Below are 20,748 nucleotides of genomic sequence, written 5' to 3'. Positions count from 1 at the left end.
TATTTAGAAAAATACCAATTGTTGTTTGATAAAATAGAACAATGCTTATTGAGTATTTAATTTAGTTCAAAGCTTTCGGATGAGCCTGGATGCCATGGCAAGTGCTTCAGCTCGCATTGCAAAATCCCCTAAAAATCAGGTAAACCCGGACATTCAGCCAAGGAAAAAATTATTTGATTCCCTGCTGATTTTGTACGTTTGCCCACTGACAAAGACATGATCAGTCTATAATTTTAATGGTAGGTTTATTTGAACAGTGAAAACAGTGAAATCCAGAATAACGCATTTCAAATAAGTTATACATTGATTTGCATTTTACTCAGTGAAATAAGCATTTGATCCCCTATCAATCAGCAAGATGTCTAGCTCCATTAGAAGCACTCTCTTAATGCAAAACAATTTATAACTTATTTGAAATGCGTTATTCTGGATTTTTTGTTGTTATTCTGCCCCTGTGCATATGATAGCTGGGAGGTCCCGTGTAGGAGATATGTTTGGCTGAACACACCTGCTTGAATACGATGGACTTACTGCTTGTCAGCGCCAGCATTTGCACGATAGGGGTCTACTCAGATGCATACAGAAAGCACTACTGCCTGTTTCAATAAGAGTGCTTTCCTGACACTGATTAGCTTCTCAAAGCATCCAGTCTGTGGCAAAAACCATCAGACTACGGAGGAGGAGGGCATCTGCAGAGCTGCAGCTTCTACCTCAGGTGATTTTTTATTTTTATTTTTTTGAAGAATGCATATTAAAGTACTCACACGGTACTTTAATATGAATTCTTCTTTAGTAGGGCTGTGCATGACAGTACTTTGTCCCTTTTAAGAAGCATTTAAAAGCTCATAAAATATTTTCTATAGAGAATATGCAGGGACAATAAAACTGGGAACATAAGCCATGAAGTGCATGGGCACTTCAAAATGATGAATCCGTGGTTGCCCATGTGTAGGAGATGTGACAATGAGCAGGCACCTAATTAACCTGTTAACCCGGGGTCACCAAGGAATCCCAGTCTAATTACAAAACAAGAGCAAATGCAATCTTCACTGTCAATATTGATTTCCTTTGGCTTGTTGACAGCAAGGCTCTTAGCTCACTTGTTAAGCCAATTTCCAACAATAAACGAATGTGTTTTATTTTGAAACCAACATAAATTTGGTTTCTGGCACACTTGTGGCAGGACCAAAAATAGAATATTCTCCATCCATTTTTGTCCAGGGATATTAAAATTAGGTTTGGAGAAATGAATAAAGTTTTCAAGGTAAAGGTACATTGAGTCTAAATTTTTTGTAAAGAAATCATTTCCTATTACTACATGCTTTGCTATCCTACGGGAAGCATTGGAATCTTAGATCATGGATAACCACCATCCAGTCTGGAGGGCCACAAAAAGCATGATAAGGACAGAAAGGGTATGTGAACAATTATGCTTAAATTTAACAGTCTCCTCTCCTCCAAAATATTTAATTTCCTCCTAACTGTCCTGTTTTTCTCTGGACAGTCCTGATTTTCAGCCACTGTCCCACTGTCCTGTAGAGATGCCCCAATGTCCCACTTTTGCAGGCAGTGCCAATCATAGGCTGATTGGGATTTAAGTGCAAAATCTGAAAAGTGGTCACAATCCCATAGCACATTAAAATAGTCCAATCGTGATGTTTTATTCCGTTGATTGCTATAGTAGTGCAACTTCTCAAACAAGGGTACTGTGGAGGACCACCAAGCTAAAATAATTCATGGGAGTATTGTCTTCAATCATATCTCTGGTATGGCATGTGAAGCTCCATTGGTTACCTTAAAATGTATTCTGGCAGGAGTTTTGAGAGAGGAACGTAAGCATTATTTAACTCTAAATATTAAATAAACCACCAAGGGCAGTATAGCACCTGTCTACAGTTCATCTATGAGGGGAAGAGCACAATTATTTTCTGCCAGATGTTTTTGATTGACGTGTGGTCCTTTTTCAAAGCAAGGGGGCCATTTTGCTGTTTACACAATCCAGTAGGATAGAAATAGGAAACTAGTTGATTGCTCATGTGGCAACGAAATGGTTAATTCACCTCTAAAAGCTAAAATTAAGAGGCTGTGTGCCCATCTTCTGCTGTTATGTCAACTCTCATATCATTTCTTTACAGTTAAGCTCAGGGACTTGCCTAAGGATATCTTCCATAACAGGTTTGGTTCAAAATGCTACAGTTGATGATTTGATTCCTTGTGAGGGTCAACCAGATGTTTCTGTCAGAAGCCTGGCTTCAAATGTGTTCCACTGAATCTCTAAAAATAGAATAGCCAAAACACATTTTATCGCCAAGTGGCGATCAGCCATAAAATGTAGGGAATAGAATTTAGATATAAGTGTATTCGGTATATATATTCATTATATTGTTCTACTGCAAAGACCTATGACTATACATTTTTGTGTAACATGAAGTAGGTTTAGGGGGGGAGTCCTTAGAGCACTAGTAGGGGCTAGTGCTCTGTTACCAAATAAGCTATTGATGTCCATGCTGAGTTTTTCTTGTCCACTCTTTGATGCACCCAGCAACATGTGCAAGGTATTTTAATCATCGAGAGTCATAGAGACCTTTAAGAGCAGTAGAAGTCCCCCAGTGCTCAGCGGTGAAAGACATGCTGAAGCCAAGACTTTCAGAATAAATCTAAACTTAGTGTCCTAATATGAAAGAGAGAAATAATGAGGATGTTGGGTTGGTTTCTGGAAGTCACTGTGTAAGTAAATGTAACTTGTTGCAGAAACTTGTCCCTGAGCCTTTATCTATGTAAATCTTTACAATTTCCTTTTAACCTTAACCAACTGGATTTCAATGGCTTTTAAACATATTTGATTGAGATAAAGATAAATAGATAGATAATAGGCAGACAGATAGACATTATTTTTGTTTTTATCAAGAGAAATGGTGGGAATAAGCTAAACTTAATCCACTTACTGCATTTCTCAGTTTTACCATAGGGAAGGAAAATTATGCATCTTTGGTGTTTGTACAGCCTTTTCTATTCTTTCTTACTGACTTTCCAAGCATATCTTCTGCTAATAATCACAGACAGGGGCGGACTGACTCATCGGGGACTTGGGCACGGACAAAATACTCTAGGTACGCCCTTGCGCCGTTCACTCTTTTGCCAAGCTGAATTCTCCCCTGGGCCAGAGAGCCCTTTGTTGCCCAGGACCCTGAGTGGTCTCAGTTCACCTCTGAGCACAGAGCCAGCTGTCCTTTCATAGTTCAAAGTTAGATTTTAGTAGCCTCAAATCAGAGGAATAGAACCTCTACTTATTATTTTTAGAACATAATAAATCAAATGTAAATTTGCTTCAACACGTTAAAAAAAATCTATGCATGATTATTCTTTTTCTTTATTTTTTGTCTATGTTTTAGCTGCACATTGAATCCTTTTTCTGCCAAGTTTTCATATTTTATTCAGATTTTCATCACAGTCACACTAGATCAATGACCTTGTTTCTTTGAGGGATAATTAGGCAATGGTGTCAGTTAAAGGACACTGCATAGGACATTGCATACACCTTGTTGCTGAAAACAGCAAGTCGGCAGCACTGGATACCTCGAGTCAGCATGAGCAGAGGGTGACCTAGTATCTTTTATTTGTCCAAAGTTCAGAAAAAAATAAATTAACATTCAAGAAGTTACAGTTTTATGAAAGGTGTTATTTACATTTATATTGGTCAATTATATTGTAAATAAGAGGGTATATAGAATTGCTTGCCAAGGTGCCTATTTTTTTTCAATTATACCTCCAAGTAATGGGTGTCTGAACAGTTCACGTTTACTCTAAATGTAGTCCATCGAGTTTAATACAAATCTGCATTTTGATGTAGCATTCTACTGAAAACAATGAACAATAATTTTCAAAAGCAGTCAAATCGTACTTTATGTTTAAAGAATCATACGTTTATAGGCAAAAAATATTTTACTTTAAATTTTGCTTTAACCCCTTCGTGACAAAGGCTGATTTTACTTTTTGTACCCTTCGTGACAATGGCTGTTTTATCGTTTCTGCGGTGTTTGTGTTTAGCTGTAATTTTCTCTTAACCCATTTACTAAACCCACACAAGTTATATATTGTTTTTTTCAGGACAAGAAGGGCTTTCTTCAGACACCAAATTTTTTCATATGATGTAATTTCCTATAATAAAAATAATAAAATATGACGAAAAATTGAAAAAAAAACACATTTTCTCACTTTTATTTGAAAAATCTTTTATTCATCATAAAAAACTACTGAAAAAACCTGCTAAATAGATTCTACTATTTGTCCCGAGTTTAGAAATACCCAATGTTTTTATGTTTTTTTGCTTTCTTCTACACGTTATGGGGCAATAAGTACAAGTAGCGTTTTGCTAATTCAAAACCATTTTTCTCTGAATCTGGTAATTCTGTCTCTATGTGGTATTTGGGGCATCTTTGAAGCCAGCAAATTAAATTTACCCCACCAAACCATATATTTTTGAAAACTAGACACCCCAGGGTATTTTAGATGCTGATAGTTTAACCCTTTCCATGCACTAATCCTACCACCAACCCTTGTCAAAGTTTGGGATAGTAATTGTTTTTGGTGTTTTTTTCACATACTTTGTACTTCAGGTGTGAAATTACAGCTCCTGGTATATGTTGCTGTCACACAACACCCAGATATGTGTCCAGCAACATCTCCTGAGTACATTGATACCCCACATGCATGGGTTTGTCAGATTGTTTGGGGGCAAAAGGGCCACATTTGGAACATGAGCAATTCAAATTCAGTAGGAATTTTACATCTGGGTAAAGAAAAATGCTTGTACCCAACTATCAGTAGGGACAGGTTACAAGAAAGCCTGGCCTATCTCCAAGAAGGGATTTGATCTAGCACCTTAAGTGGTCCCTCATGCCACGGAATGGACACAGGGGTCACTTGACAGTGCAAATAAAAACGCTTAAAAATGGTGGAGCAAATAAAAGCTAAAAAACAGTAAATGTAACAAAAAATTAAAAAAAAATACAAAAATGGAGCAGGAACAAAAAAAAAATTAAAAATGGGAAACTGTGTGATACAGCTTGAAGCAGTCACCGACACAGAGTGCAGGTTTTCCAGGGCAATCTGGACAGTAAAATGTGGTGTCCTTTCTTTGCCCCCTGCTGTAGCATACCCTGCATCTCTTTTGGGGATTCTGCTTCTTTGCTGTAGGGGGGATTTTAAAAATAAAATGGGTAGCCCCAATTCTGTTGGTTCCCATCACTACTTCGGGACCAGGTGCATCACGGTACAAGATACCTGAAATTACTTCGAGCTGAAACTGCAAAAAAGACAGCTTCAGCCCAGTGTCTGCTTTTTTGTGCAGCAAAAAAGCGTTATAGGTTGCAATTTGCATTAGATAAATTGCAACCTTCTTGTACCAGGCCTTTGTCTTCCTCATAATGAGGTAGGGCTGTAGGAGTTGATCTGACAGATCAACTCCACCCATGTGCTTGTTATAGGCCCTGATGCACACTGGCTTTGTAGTGACCCCAGCTCTGCCACGGACAGAAACCTCCACGGTTCTCTCATCGTGGATGGTGCTCAGCATGCACACCTCTTTTCTGTCCTTGAACTTCAATGCCAAAAGCTCCTCTTGGCGTAGAGCTGAGGTCTCCCCCTTTCCTAGCCGGGTTCGTACCAGGCGTTGTGGGAAACCCAAGCGGTTCTTTTTTATAGAACCGCAAGCTACCGTATCGAAACAATACAGCAGCTTGAACAAAGGGACGCTTGTATAGAAGTTATCTACATACAAGTGGTAGCCTTTGTTCATAAGGGGGAATATTAGGTCCCAAACAATCTTGGCACTGGTGCCCAGATGATCTGGGCAACCTGGAGGGTCAAGGTAGCTATCCTTGCCCTCGTATACCCGGAAGGCATGAGTATATCCTGTCTCGCTCTCGCAGAGCTTATACACCTTCACTCCATACCTGGAGCGCTTGGAAGGAATATACTGCTTGAATCCCAACCTTCCTTTATATTTCATTAGGGATTCATCCACGCAGATATTTTTTCCAGGTGTATAAACCTCTGGAAACCTGGCAGCGAGATGGGTAATCAGGGGGCGGATTTTGTACAGCCTATCAAACTGGGGGTCCTCCTTAGGGGGGCACAGGCTGTTGTCGCTAAAATGCATGAAACGAAGAATCATTTCATACCTTTGCCTAGTTATAGTTTGGGCAAAAATGGGGGTACTAAAGATGGGGCTGGTGCTCCAGTAGGAGCGGATGGAGGGCTTTTTTATAATGCCCATTAACATTGTGAGTGCCCAGAATTTAAGAAATTCTGGCACGTCAATGGGAGTCCATGGCTGTTTTGCCCAAAAAGAATTAGGGCTAGCAGCACGGTGCTGCTGGGCATAAATGTTTGTTTGTGTGACAATGTCTCCCAAGACATCGTCTCCCAAAAAAACCTGCACAAATTGCAGTGGAGTGAATCCTGTAACATCAATATTGATGCCAGGAATTCCAGAAAAAGGAGGGATAGCTGGCTTGTACCTATTAGGCGCTACCCATGCCTCTGGTGCACTGCCACGACTACGTGTGGTAGGCGTCCTAACAGCCACAGATACATCACTAGATGTATCTGTGAACTGACCAACGTCAAAATCTGACGCTGTATCAGTGGCCTCAGAATCTGTGGCCAAAAAGGCATACGCCTCCTCAGCCGTATACCGCTGCATGGTAAGAATTGCAGCAAAAATAGTGGGGAAGGAAAGGGTTAATGGCTATAATAAAAAATAAAAAAAAAACCTAAAAAAAGTAAAAAAAACTAAAAAAAGTAAAAAAACATGTAAAAAAAAAAAACCCAAAAACAATTGCCACTATGCAAGATCACTGTTTATGCAGTGATCAATGGCAATGAAGGGGTTAATATTATATGGGTGGCTCTTATAAGAGCCTTTGGATCAATATATATATATTTTTATTAGGGAATACCTGAAATACCAGAACACACTGATCTGTCTCTCTCCCTCACTAGAAGCAAGTGAAGGAGGGAGGCAGATCCAATACTGATCAAAGGCAATGTTTAGAAAACATTGCCTTTGATTTATCAAATCATGATCACTCTTATGAGTGATCTGACCACTAGGGGTGTTATTCACTGGATGTCCATGACATCCAGCAACACCCCCCCGATGATGTCAGCAGGCTCCGCCCCCCGGCTTGATGGGCGCCGCCATCTTGAAACACCGCGTGTGTTTCGAAGACACCGGCACCGGGAAGGTAAGTTGAGCATTTAGGAAGCGATCGCGAGTCGCTTCCTTTGCTAAACAGGTGTTGCAAAGATGCCTCGATACTGGGGCATCTTAGCAACACCAGCTAAGCAAAGGAAGCGACTCGCGATCGCTTCCTAAACCCGTTTTTCGGCGGCGGGCGCCGCCATGTTTGAAAGACGTGCAGTCTTTCAAACATGTTTTTTTTTTTGCTCCTAGGAGCGATCGGGGGGGGGCGGGAATGTTTTTTTTGGTGTTGCTCAATGCCTCGATGTCGAGGCATTAGAGCAACACCGTTTGAGTGAAAAAATCGATCACGGATCGATTTTTTCACCCGTTTAAAGACGTGCCGGTCCTGGCACGTCAATTGTCATAATCGTCACGATTTTCAGTGACGTGCCCGGACCGGCAATTGTCACGAAGGGGTTAAAGAAAAGATCAACTACGGTAGAATTTTCTGCTATATCTGTAACAAATAAATATATTTTTTTTCATTTTATGATCCTTTTTGCAATTACTTTTTTATATATATCAAAATAGAAGAAAGCTGAGCTCACTACTAAAACCAGCTCTTCTCTTCCTTGATCAGGGAAAAACTATGAGGTTGTCTTTTATTAATCTGTGTGTTGAGTGCGTCTGCGATCATCTACAGCTTCTAAATGTTAAAAATACATTAACAGGGTCTAATACAATTGGCAAAGGGCTTATTCTTACACAAACTAAGGAACAGAATTCTTGGGTTCAAGTAAGGAACAGAATATATATTATAATTCACATCCTTAGTCGGTATTGTTAGACCAATGGGGGTTGCGTAATTTCAATATGGGGTAGCACCACCTCTCTCTATACATCACATGCTGTCAAGAATTATACATTATATTATTCTAGCAGTGATCCTGACAACTAGGTTTATTCACAATGCGTAGAGATTGCGATGATACCTATAAATGAAGGAGTGGGTTTAAATAAATCATGTGTGCCTTGGGCTTCCACTCAGATGAAGTCAGCCAGCAAATTATTTTATTTGTCTTCCAGTGCAATCAGAAGAGCTGTCCTTGCATTAACCTTTGACCTATTCAAGGCCAATGGTGTCCCCCGGTTTGACAAATTAACTTGATGAGTACATGAAGGTATCATTCTAAACACTTCCACCTAAAACAATGCAATTCATGGGGATATAATAACCACATACATTTGGATCGGTCTGCTATGGACACAAGGTGGGATATTTAGCTCTTCCTCCTACACCTGTTATTAAATGCGTTGGGAACATCATTTCTATTACTGTTGAAAGCCAAAACTATTTCAAGAAATAATACTTTATCCAAGTAATATTTTGCCTAATATTTGTTATTTAATTTATTTCATTTATTGGGAACACATATTAGTCATGTGACGCAACACCAGGCACTGGAGTTTTGGCATTGTTTTTATGTGATTAAACTTTCAGGGGAAAGACTGAAATGTCACATCTAAGGTTTTTTTTAGTGCAATAAATGATTCATATTTTGTCTAAGCAGAACATAGCCTACAAAAGAATTGCTGACTTCCTTCTAACACGTCATATAGCTGTATTTTGTTTGATTTTCCCATGCTTGGATTGTTGGCATCCATCCCTGGGTCTTCTTTGGCTCAAAAGGATTCACTAGTTGCAGCGAAACGAAACATCCGCAGTGAAACCGCTCCATGTGAATAAATGCTAATATTCAGATTTGCAATTCTAACAGGACCATCTTATACTGACAGATACAACCACTTATGTATGGAAGCTAAGCTACTAATATGATATCATGACAGGGAAACAAAAATAAATATGGAAATCCGCAGTTAGATCCTTTGTGGGAATTCCAAAAATAGAAGGCTATTCTTTCAGGATTTGGCAAGTGAAAAGCTTAACCAGGTCATTTCTGCTGCTGCACAGAGGTGGATAGAGATTCCACTAAGGGAGCTGCAGCAGCTGCGGGTGGAGAAGCGCCTGTACCGTTGTCTTTTAGTATGAAAAAGGGGAATCCCCCGGGCACAGATGTTCATGAATAAGAGTGCACTTAGAAATTGGCCAATGTGCCGTATTAAAGTGCATGTGTATTCATAAGCATGTTGTTCCCATATCGTGTATGTGACCGAGTCTGCTTGAATATGTATGAATACGTAACTCTGCCCCAAAGCACATATTTGTTCCATGCTATCTTATCTGATGATAACAGCTCCACGGTTCCCTCACTCATAAATATTAACAGATACTTATGTTTTTATACACTGTTGTGTATTTTAATGCATACAAAGCTATTTCCTTTGTCACTTTCATTTTCTTACTTTATAAACCATTAGGAAATCTTCACTCTTCAGCTTTTGCTGAACATGTAGAGCAACCCGGCGATGGGAGTGTTATCTACTAAAGTATTATTGTCCTTTTACAACTCTATGTAATAATCAGTGTTATCAAACTATTATTAGTATATTGCCATTCCTATGGAGAATGTCAGAATGTATGACATTGATGAAGTGATGAAACTATCCAAGATTTAAAAAAGTATGTGATGGATGTGAGAGGTACTGGCGATGGTAGAACTGCCAGATGTGGACAAGGCTGGAATTTGATTTACATATAGTAGAGAGATTACTAATGTGCTTCAAACACAGGGACATACATAGTAACATAGTAACATAGTTCATAAGGTTGAAAAAAGACCAAAGTCCATCAAGTTCCACCTATATACCCATTGTGTCCCTACTGTGTTGATCCAGAGGAAGGAAAACATGAAGTCAGCACTTCTAATTTCCACACATAAAGTGGACCTTAACTTCTACATTGAGTGAGTACATTAAGAGGGGAGGGTAAGGGATATGATTTCAGTCAACAAGCAGTTTTAATACATTTGTTTGATGATGCAAAGGCGATCTCTACTAGCATTAAGGTCTGCATACACAATAAGATTTTGTCTTTCTAGATGTATAACTGCGTTGCTATGTTACCAATATATTCTGCGTATTACCAGATTTACTGTATATGTATGCTAATGCTTGTCTGTACAAGTTTAGATCTGCCACCGCATATTGTACACCTTTGTATGTTAATTGGAGAAGTGGAGAGAGCTCCAGCTGTTAGTGTCAAGTCTATTAAACACAGAGAATATTGTGAACCCCTTTAAGGATAGAGCGTTTGCACATTACTTGAAATGTTATTATAACATTCTGAAGGTCAAGGCTTTGCTTAATTCTATATTCCTGTATGTGCTATTTCATCTTAACTTTGGATTGCTAAAGCTACATTTCATTAGAACCAGAAATATAGCCCATAAAGCAGGGAACAGCTTAGCTTAGTCCCTACATTTTATAATTCACAATTAATTTGATGTTTTACCTGAATCTTACCCTCCCATATGTTTGTAGTTTTGGCTCTTCCAATTTATTTATCTCTTTGTCCATACATATACAACTGTGGGCAATTTTTTTTCCCATAACATGGTGTCCATGTGTTATTTTGGTTAGGAAATGAGGTCACTAAACATGTGATCACGCATTGGCGATGCAACAGGCAAGCATGTGTAAGAAAGCCATGCATAGAATTAAGGTGCATCAAAAATGCCAATACAGCACATTGAGTAGTATATAATTCAACCATGCCTTGGACTACCCAACTGACTTCTAACCATACAGATTATGTTTTTTATGAATGTATCCATTTAGAAGATAACTATTACCTATGTTCCATAGTGAAAGAGATACAAAAAAACCCAGCAGGCTGCACGTGGTCATGTGGTTTGTAGGACAGAGTAGATGTCTGCAAGAAGGCATTGAGAGTGGATGTCTTTTAATCTGTAAATTACATGCCTGCTGAGTCAAGGACCCATGTTTAACAAGAAAAACTTCTAAGAGTACATTAAATTTTGTACCTTCTCGACTACTCATCCTGATTTGAGTGCATCACTTACCCTCACAAAGCTGGCAGGAAACCATCCTTCTTCATCATCAATCTGACCCCACCACCAGTCCTTGTTGGAAGCATCCAGGACCTTGATTACGTCCCCAGCTTTAAACGCCAACTCCCGGTTGGCCATGGTGACGTGATCCCATGCTGCCTCAGCACTTACAATAGATCCACCACTGATCAGCTGTGGAGACAAAAATGGCATCCCAGGTTACCTCTACTTAGCCATCGAATCTGCTCTATGTAACATTTATATAGCAAAGATGAGTTACTTACGACACCCAGCACAGGACAAAGAGGAGGAAGAAGGTTTATGATTACAGCAGTAGATTTCAACCTTGTCTACTAGAATTCTATCCAATAGTCCTCTCTATATTTGTCTGTATACAATTAAGTTATTTAATAGAATACATTGTTATGTTTGATGAACATGTGGATTTGTTTTTTCTCAGATGAAAGGATTTCTCTATTAAACATAAAACAATGTTTTTTAGTACTGTATATTTTTAAATGAAAGAACATTTTTAATTTATTCCAAATATTTTTTGTGATCTAAAGAACAGGGTGTCGTGGGTCTGGTGTTTAACAAATTCTTGGTGCGTTGAGTACGTTTAAACATCTCTTTTTTGGCTACTTTTTAGTTCTCTGTGGCATGGTGCCTCGTCTACTCTGTATCTCTCAGAAATTTACTTTTAAAGTCTAATGTAGTCAAATGTGAGTTTGCTAGCTCTTTATTTTGCAATACAGCATGCAGAGGAAAATACATCCAAGTAAACGCGGCAGAGCACAGCTAACTATCCCTGGGAAACAGGGCAGCCCTTGATAATGTCACAGCCATCCACAGCCTCCCTTAATCTGTACTACAAGGATGGGCTAGTGAAGCATGCAACTTGAATCCACCCCAAATCCCAAGAGTTATGCTACTTGGCTCCAGATATAACTGATAACTCCACCAGAACAAGACACATTCAAACACTTACAAATAGCCTTAATCAATGGGATTTATTTGACTGTAAGTATACATATAGAAATGCAACTATTGAAGTATGTTAAAATATATTAATAAAACCCATGTTGTACATCGTATCACCATCATGTATACTCAATACAGTACAAATCATATGTGTTAGTTTCTTTGTAGTACTTTATACTGATCCCTTATAACTCTTGCCTGTCTTGCACATGAACTTTACAGCTGGTGACTGACACTGAGCATTTGTTAAACCTATTGCTAGTAATTATCTTAAAATATTGCCCATCATTTCCCTTAATTACATAGGTGAACTGGTGCATACCTTGGTGAACCATGCATCATGGCTGACTCATACACACTTCCAACCATTCATTTACTCCAAACAATAAAAAATGCATGTTTAAGACGTGTTATTTTGAAATCTCAACTAATGTTATTCTATTCAGGTTTGGACAATCACAATCCTTGTTACTTTCATAGTCCAAGAAATAGCTGAGTAGCAAAGACTATAATTATATTGTCAGTATGTCTGCGACACTAAATAACATTGTAACTAATTCTGGGCTGCTCTGTCTGGACTTTGTCATGCTTCATAATAACATCAGGCATTAACTGATGGCCCAGGACATGTAGAGAATAGGGTGGTGAAAGGGACAAGGAATATGTAATGAACACCTTCCTGCGGACGAATCTGCAGGCTAGAGATAACAGTACTTATACTGCCAGGCTATTGTGCGGAGAGCTCACGGTGCCAGCCAAGTGTGGTGTGTTGGGGGAGGCATTCACTGGCATCTCTAAAGAGGAGCAAGTTAGAGCAGAGTGGATACCATCCCTTCCCTTTACCACTAGATCTCACTTTTAATTTATTGTATCTTTATTTTCATTAATTAACCACTAATACACTGGACAGAATGCCAATGCGACATATAATTCACCATTGTCCCTACCATGTTCAAGAATGAGCAAGTTCAGAAAACAACATTTGTGAACCCTATTGCCAGATCCAATGGCCCATTTAAAAACAAGATTTTTGAGGAAAAAACCATTGCACCCTAAATTGTTTCTCACCAATAAGACATTCAACTTCTAGGGCTCATAGTCCAATAATGAGTGCTTACCGTTCAAGCTTACGTACACATTCAGTGAACATAAGTGTGAATATACTAATAGTGAACGTTGGTTTTATTTAACCCCTTAATGACAAAGCCAGTACATGTACAGGCTCAAAATGCATTGCTTTCAATGGGATTAGGGACCGCCCATTGTCTTTAAGGGGTTAAAATTTGCCTCAGAGCAAACCTCTGGTGTAGCCAACTGAGGTCAAGATAATTAAACACTTAAGTCCAATTAAGATAAACCAGCTGTAAGAAAGTCCAGATCCACTTGATACAAACTGAAACGGATACAAGACATATACAAGCTTTACATATACATTTAAAACCCTACACATTACCATCATGTTTATGTTACAACTGTTTTGCGTACCTATGTGAAAAGTATTTAAATATGTGTAAATTATATAATTATAATGATAATAATAACTGCAATAGACCGCCCAAACTAAATGAATAAAGAATTGAATATACAATTTATTCATCTACGGATGATCAGGGATTTTTATGACATTGCATCCTAAATACAAAGACACTAATATGTAGCTGATCCTTACTTTGCAGCTTTAATAGCTTCCACTCTTCTGGAGTGTTTCTGTGGAAATTTTTACATATCATCGTCCAAAATGTCTTAGTATGCTGAAGCCTTAAGATTTCGCTTCACTGGAAGTAAGGGGCCCAAACACTGAAAAGCCAAACTTTACAGTTTGCACTATGCATTCAGCCCATTCTCTGGGCATCCGCCAAACCCATGAGACTGCCAAACAAAGAAGCGTCATGCCACAGAACACCTTTCCACTTCTAAAGAGTCCAGTGACGGTGTGCTTTACACAACTCGACCCGACACTTTGCATTGTACTTGGTAATGTGAGGCTTGCATGCAGCTGCCCGGCCATGGAAACCCATTACATGAAGCTCCCGCCGCACAGTTTTTGTGCTGATATTAATGCCAGTGAAACTTTGGAACTCTTTAGCTATGGAATCAGCAGAGCGTTGGTGACTTTTACACACCATACGTCTCAGCACTCGGTTACCCCGCTCTGTGACTTTAGGTGGTCTTCTGCTTCGTGGCTGAGTTGCTGCTGTTCCTAAACACTTCCACTTCCAGTTGACCGTGGAATATCTAGCAGGGATTCAATTTCACAAAATGATTTATTGCAAAGGTGGCATCCTATCACAGTACCATGTGTGTATTCACTGAGCTGTTCAGTGTCCATATAGTGTATATCAGAACTAATACAGTATTTTAAATTAGGTTAAAATTAAATACAAACAATTACAATCCACTCAGTGTTAAAGAGAATATTAATGACAATACCATGATTTTGGTAAGCTGTTAATGAACATTACTAAGTAGCATACAGCTTGTTCTGAATATTAGAAATGTATACCGCATCATACTAATTTTGCTACTAGTATGAACTATAGGGCAATCATTCCGTTATCCTGATTTTAACGTTGTCCCAATCAGCAGGCATAGGAGGGTAAAATCCTAAATGTCAATATCGCCACAGGACATGCCAGACATCATATGCACTCAAACACATCCATGTGATATATCGATATATCTGCCACCAGTCAGCTCCAGCACTGGCTCAATACACATCACTTCGGGGCTCTAACGAGACCCCCAAGTTAATCAGTGGCAAGCATTGCTGGACCATGGATGAAGAGGAGGGAGATGCAGCTTGTAAGGTTTGTACATTATTTGTCTCATGAAGTTCTTTAAGATTTTTTTTGTGTGTGTGGCTGTCAGGGGCATTATATTGTCTCCTTAACATAGTATAGTTGTCACGTCATTTAACTATGAAACCCACACACAAGCAAAATAAAGTTTGCTTTAAAGTCCAATGAAAATCAGGCTGACTCACAGAAGGAAAAATTGATATAAAGACCCCTTGCTTGCGAAGTGCAGGTGCCTTTTTTAGTGTACATCATCTATAGATTGCATAGCGGGTTGAATATCTGACCCTTTTGCTCACCATTCACTGGAACATGTAACCAGCCCTGATGCATCTTTTAATCTTTGCCAGTGATTTGCTGCTGAATTATTGTATGCTCTGCAGGAGATTCAGGCAAATGCTGCTGTGTGAGTCACTGATTGTGATGCCTCCTACGCTCGCTGCCTACCCTGATCTATATTTAGAAATCCAGGCCAAGAAAGTTGGAAGCTTTAACCCTTTCCAGCCGGCTAAACAAGAATAACTATAGGCTCTACATTTTCAGGACTTTTAAGTATCACTTTCCACATAAAGTTTAAAAAAATAATAATAAATTGGGGAATTATTTAGCTTTTCCAAGAGTTAGAAGCATAAGGAACCTCTACCTTAAGTGAAAAGGTTGCTTTGAACTTGGGGTTTAGGGAAGAATCACACGATTCAGCTTTGGTATGGCCTGGAACAATATCACACCCAACAGCATGATGATCTGGAACTCGGCAACTCACTTCCTTTACCAGGGCAAATATAGAAACATATATACTGCAGGGTTCTCTCATTACTGTCCGCCTTAATGTGTATGTGCTTATACAGACACATGCACACACTCATGTGCATTAAGTCGGTCACGTTAAAGCTACATGATATATGTTTTCCATATATTTATATATAAAGAACAATTTAGGGACATCCTAAATGTTTTTTGCCTTGGGTTTCAGTTTTCCCTGTTAAAAGGCAAGAGCTGTTGTTGTACCCGCATCTAACATGACAATGTGCCCACTTCAAAAGCTCTTAAGCTGCAGTCCTCTCATTTGTTGATGTCATTGGGAATCACTGTAATGAACGTGGCAAGCTATCTGGTGCAATGGTGAATAAATATAATGTGGCAAGAATGCCAGCTCTAAAGTGACACGGGGGAAGGCTGTCAGTGTTCTCGTGCTTGTAATGAGGGGACCAGGTAAAGCTTGTGACAGAGCTATCAAATAGCTCTAAGATCATTCACACATCAACTGTGTGACCCTGAGATTTTCTTGTTGTCCTAAGGCTGGTATTCCCTATGCATCCACATGCGCAAAGATGGCACCACTAAATCAAAAAAGATTTTATAATACTGATACAAGAAACCTTGTTCATGGAATTTGTCATTTCCAACATATTAAATTGCCAGAATACACAGGCATCACTTACTTCCAAATTCCTATAATGTTTATAAACTTAATAAAGTCACCTGGTTTTTGGGCACTTGAGCTACTGATACTCATCTGGATATATGATTTCAATATCCAGTGGGGGTAATTCTGCATTCACCTATTGATGAATGATAGCAATCTATAGGTGGTTACAAAAAGCCCAAATGTGGCACAAATCTAAAATGTAAAGCATATCAGCAGTAAAATCAAATTAGCCATTGCAGCAATTGTACTAATTTGCAAAAAAGTTGCCCTGTATACATAGACATTGACTTTTTCCCCAGCTGCAAAACCTATATATTAGCTGAGCAATTAGTAATCTGCATGAATAGATCATGGGTAGTTTTGTCTTTGTTTCTGGTACTCAACAGCAAACTATACATAAAGGTATAAAGATAAAAGGAGTGAGGGCTGTGATTGCAGAACCTAAAGAGTTTACCGAGCTAGAAGTAACAGGCGTAGTTTAACACTCACTTAGCACTAAAAATACCCAGAATAAAAGCTGTTATAGTTGCAACTGCTCTGATGCAACACGGGTCTTATTTTTACCTCCTATAATTAACTGTCTTTTCACAACACATTTTAACAAAATGATCACTTCTCTGAAAACACAGCCATATGGATTGATTTTGTGCTGGCAGCCTGGAGGCAGTTTAGCCAATGACTGTTCTGTATTCTCACGCAAGACCTTTCACTAGAGAATCTTGAATTTAATCTGTGACTATATTATAAGAGTATATATATATATATATATATATATATGTGTGTGTATATATACATATACATATATATATATATATATATATATATATATATACTGTGATATCTTTCTAGTCTAGAATCCACAAATCAACAAGAGGACATTTCTGACTATAAAGGTTTGGGATATCCATTTATGTAAGTGAGCTTTCCCAGCATAAATATTTCTGAACCAATTTTTCACATTTCCGTACATAGTTATAAAATAAACATTTACATTACAGATAGGGCTACCCTTAATCTTTTTATTTAGGGCACCTAAAACACCCCACAGCCCCTGCATAGAATAATAATGTGATGAATTACATGTGATGGCTTTCTGTCAAACCACTGAGATGGAATATAGATGGTCTTGATGTCCTGTGACATACATGTACGCAGCACACTACCCCATTACCTAGGTGGGCCACTTGAGAAAATTTCACCCACAGACCTCCGATATCATGCCAAGCAGTACATTTCTCTCTTCTGTTTGCCAACCTGCTGTTTGATACGATACTATTACAGGTAAAAAAATATTTCTGTTTTACAGGTGATCTGGTCTTAACACTTTCAATACCAAAGGGGAAGGATTAAAAAAGAAAGAAAATATTTTTAAGAAGCAATATGAAAGCAATTTAGAAATGGATAAGAAGATGACAAAAGGCGTTTCATGATAATCTGTGAAGATGTCTTAATTACAAAAAGGGGTTTAGTAAAATCATTATGAAGTGTTTCATAATCATAAAACATTTGCCTACATTTATGTATATGGTCGAGTGTAAAAGGTGTGTGATTGTGTTACACTTAAGGGGGTGTGAATTTTTAATAAATCTGACATGATGAGCACTGCAAACACCGAAAAAAAACCCTCCATTTGTCTAAATAAGCACAGGTGTTTGGGATAGTGCGCAGGTAACTATTTTTCGGTGTTTGTTCTATGTATTTTGGGCTGATGAATACTATAGCCATTGCTGCCGCCCAAGAGTGATGGGAGTTTAAGTGCAGGGCTTTCTTCTGTATGATGAGCACTGCAACGGGAGTAAATGATCATAATCTAGTATTTTAACGGGAAAGTCTTAAAAACAAAAAGTAAAATGTATGAATATTGTGTGCGCATTCAGATGATTATGTTTTTGTGATATGGAAGCAATGTTTAAATTGAATTGGTTTCCGTAAGAATTCTCTGTAGGAAAATGTAACTTATCTTTGTGTGGTAAGTTTGTATCATTACAATAAAATGAGTTTACGGTTTTCAGAAGCATGAGGTAGCAAAAAATAAAATATTACTTTTGGGAGCCAAAATATGGAATGTTAAAAAAAAAACCCACAGGTTTGGTTGCATGCTAATGCAAATAATGACTTTTTTGGCATGATAATTTTCTCTAGGAAATAAGAAAAAGATGTGTTTCATCATTCTGCCACAAATTAACAATCTTCAATAATGAATTACTCACATGAATTAATTATCATTACAAGTACCCACATATTCAACATGAAACCAGACATCATTTCTCATAATTAAAAGACTGAGAAACATTGCCAGTAGGTTAAGATACACTGACTTTTGCTCGCTGGCTTCATTGTTATATCAAAGAACATTTAACTCATAAAAGATAAATCTTAGCTCAACCCCTTGGGTATGTTGATTGTATGAAGCACACTTTCCAGAGTTTTAGTGACCATCAACAGATAGAACAAGGTATGAGGTTGTAACTCTTGCAGGAGACCTCTGAGGTCCCAAAACCATAAGGGACATTTTTTTTGTTGGCTTGATAAAAGGTATAAGTTTGACCAGTTTAGAAAACTGATCCCCTTTTGATGTTGGTCCTTGGGGCTACTGGTTAAACGAGACTTAAAATATAGAGCACTAAGGCAATTAGATAGTGCTATATAACTAGAAATTGCGATGCCTTGTTGCATTGCCGACTTGACTTTAAAATCTTCTGAATTCTTACCAGCCACTTTCTGTCTTTTTGCCCAGAACAGGTTTATGGCTGATGTAATTTACAGGTCTGGTTCTGTATTTAGCTGGTCTTCCTGTATAGTTTTCTCGACATATCTGTTTTCTGCTTCACAATTGTGGACAGATATAAATGGATCTGGTCTAGTAGGTTTATCTTAAACAAGCCTATGATGAATAAAACAATAATACTTTTACTGTTCAGTGATACCTTAGTCCCAAAATATAAACTCTTTAACAGAAGAGTCAGTTACACAGATTTAATGGTAGATTCCAATAATTATAGTTGCAAGAAGTAGAAGGTGGCTATATAAATATTAATACTGTAACAGCAGCTAATTTGGTATGTTTCATGATTATAGAACCTACTGATCAAAATTACAGATTTAGAAAACACATAAGAGCTACCACTAATATACAACCGAGGTCCCATCAACACAGCATGTCCATTGGCTGACTCTGTAACCATGAACAAGTCTTATAAACACTGGCATTTACGTCAACAGTTACATCAACACCAGCAAGTACAACAGTAGGTTCACCAACACAAGCAGGTCCCATCATTAATAGACTATTTTTTTCATTGAAATTAGGTTGAAATGAATCAACAAAGTTGCATCATAGATCAAATATCATAATATCTAGCAAAACTACCCTTCTAACGTCCCTACATGTGTGCCAATATTGGGAAACCAGGCTCTCAGTTCTAGAGTTTAGGAATACTTCTATGTTGCCATTAAAACAAATGTCATTTAAGAAAAAAATTAACACAGCAGCACATTATATTTCAAAAATGATGGGAACATTATTTAATTTCTTCCCAAGAGTAAAGAGATAGTCAGCTTTGATGTGTGATGCAATTAAGAACATCAAGGCACAACGAAAACCTGAAAATCACTGAGAAATATTACAAATTACTCTGGATTCTAAATCAAAGTTGTCAAATGCAAAGATAAAAAGGGATGGGATCCAGTCCATAACTGGCTTACACTGTTTATCCCAATTTCTGGTTCTCACTCAAACAATGCGACTAAAGAATGATGTCGGTTGAGTACACTGTTGTCAAGACAGTAAACATGGAAAGGAAGAGGTTACAGGAAGACTTGGTGATCATCCTCCACACTTTTCTCATGTGATTATTTCATTAAAGAACAGTCCTCAATGATCAACCATTGTATTGGTTTGACATCTTGGTAAAGCTCGGAACCTGCTTGCTCTGCTGCTGTTAGCTGGTGTTAATATCACTGTAGTGAGGCAAGACCTCTTTGTTTGCTACACTGGTCAAGGTAAACAATACGCCAGAGACCTGCAGCTACCCTTACAATAACTCTAAGGTGTCCAACTGTGCCAACATCAATGCAGAACTGTTCATACACAACCGATATTCCCCAGGAAACCTTGCTTCTCCTTCTCATTTATTATCCAACAGCCCATTGTTGTCACTATATGGAGCAGATTACAGTGATACGGTAGCAACACCAAAACATATCTGTGTTAGTGACTAAAAGCATCTTATTTAGTAACCGACTAAGTAATAAGGAAACTGGGAACTTTGTTAAATAAAATATGAAACTAATATAGTGAGTTTTAAGCTGGAAAGTGGTAATTTAAACATGCAAGAGATAGACGTAAACCTATCCTGAATCTAAAAAACGAGAACAGATTAA

The 20,748-nt window shown here is 38.2% G+C and overlaps 1 protein-coding gene and 1 non-coding gene across 4 annotated transcripts in view; both read right to left on the bottom strand.

The window, feature by feature from the left end:
* The window catches only part of LOC149287487 (rho guanine nucleotide exchange factor 9-like), a 133,238-nt gene that overhangs the window by 50,408 nt on the left and 62,082 nt on the right, over positions 1 to 20,748 (bottom strand). For 2 of the 3 annotated variants that reach the window (XM_089492804.1, XM_089492805.1), the window contains one exon: positions 11,173 to 11,352. In XM_089492804.1, the coding sequence (XP_089348930.1) occupies positions 11,173 to 11,352 (180 nt within the window). Of the gene's footprint in view, positions 1 to 11,172; positions 11,353 to 20,748 lie in introns of those variants that run through there. The other variant, XM_089492803.1, reaches the window with a different exon arrangement.
* Positions 4,806 to 4,935, bottom strand: LOC149287488 (small nucleolar RNA SNORA35). Its single transcript, XR_016277497.1, has one exon. It is a non-coding gene; the product is annotated as a small nucleolar RNA SNORA35 (small nucleolar RNA).

The sequence above is a fragment of the Sceloporus occidentalis genome, unplaced genomic scaffold, assembly GCF_023333645.1.
Source record: "Sceloporus occidentalis isolate IW3139 unplaced genomic scaffold, rSceOcc1.0.p SCAF_60, whole genome shotgun sequence".
Taxonomy (NCBI): domain Eukaryota; kingdom Metazoa; phylum Chordata; class Lepidosauria; order Squamata; family Phrynosomatidae; genus Sceloporus; species Sceloporus occidentalis.
This window is presented reverse-complemented; position numbering and strand designations above follow the sequence as displayed.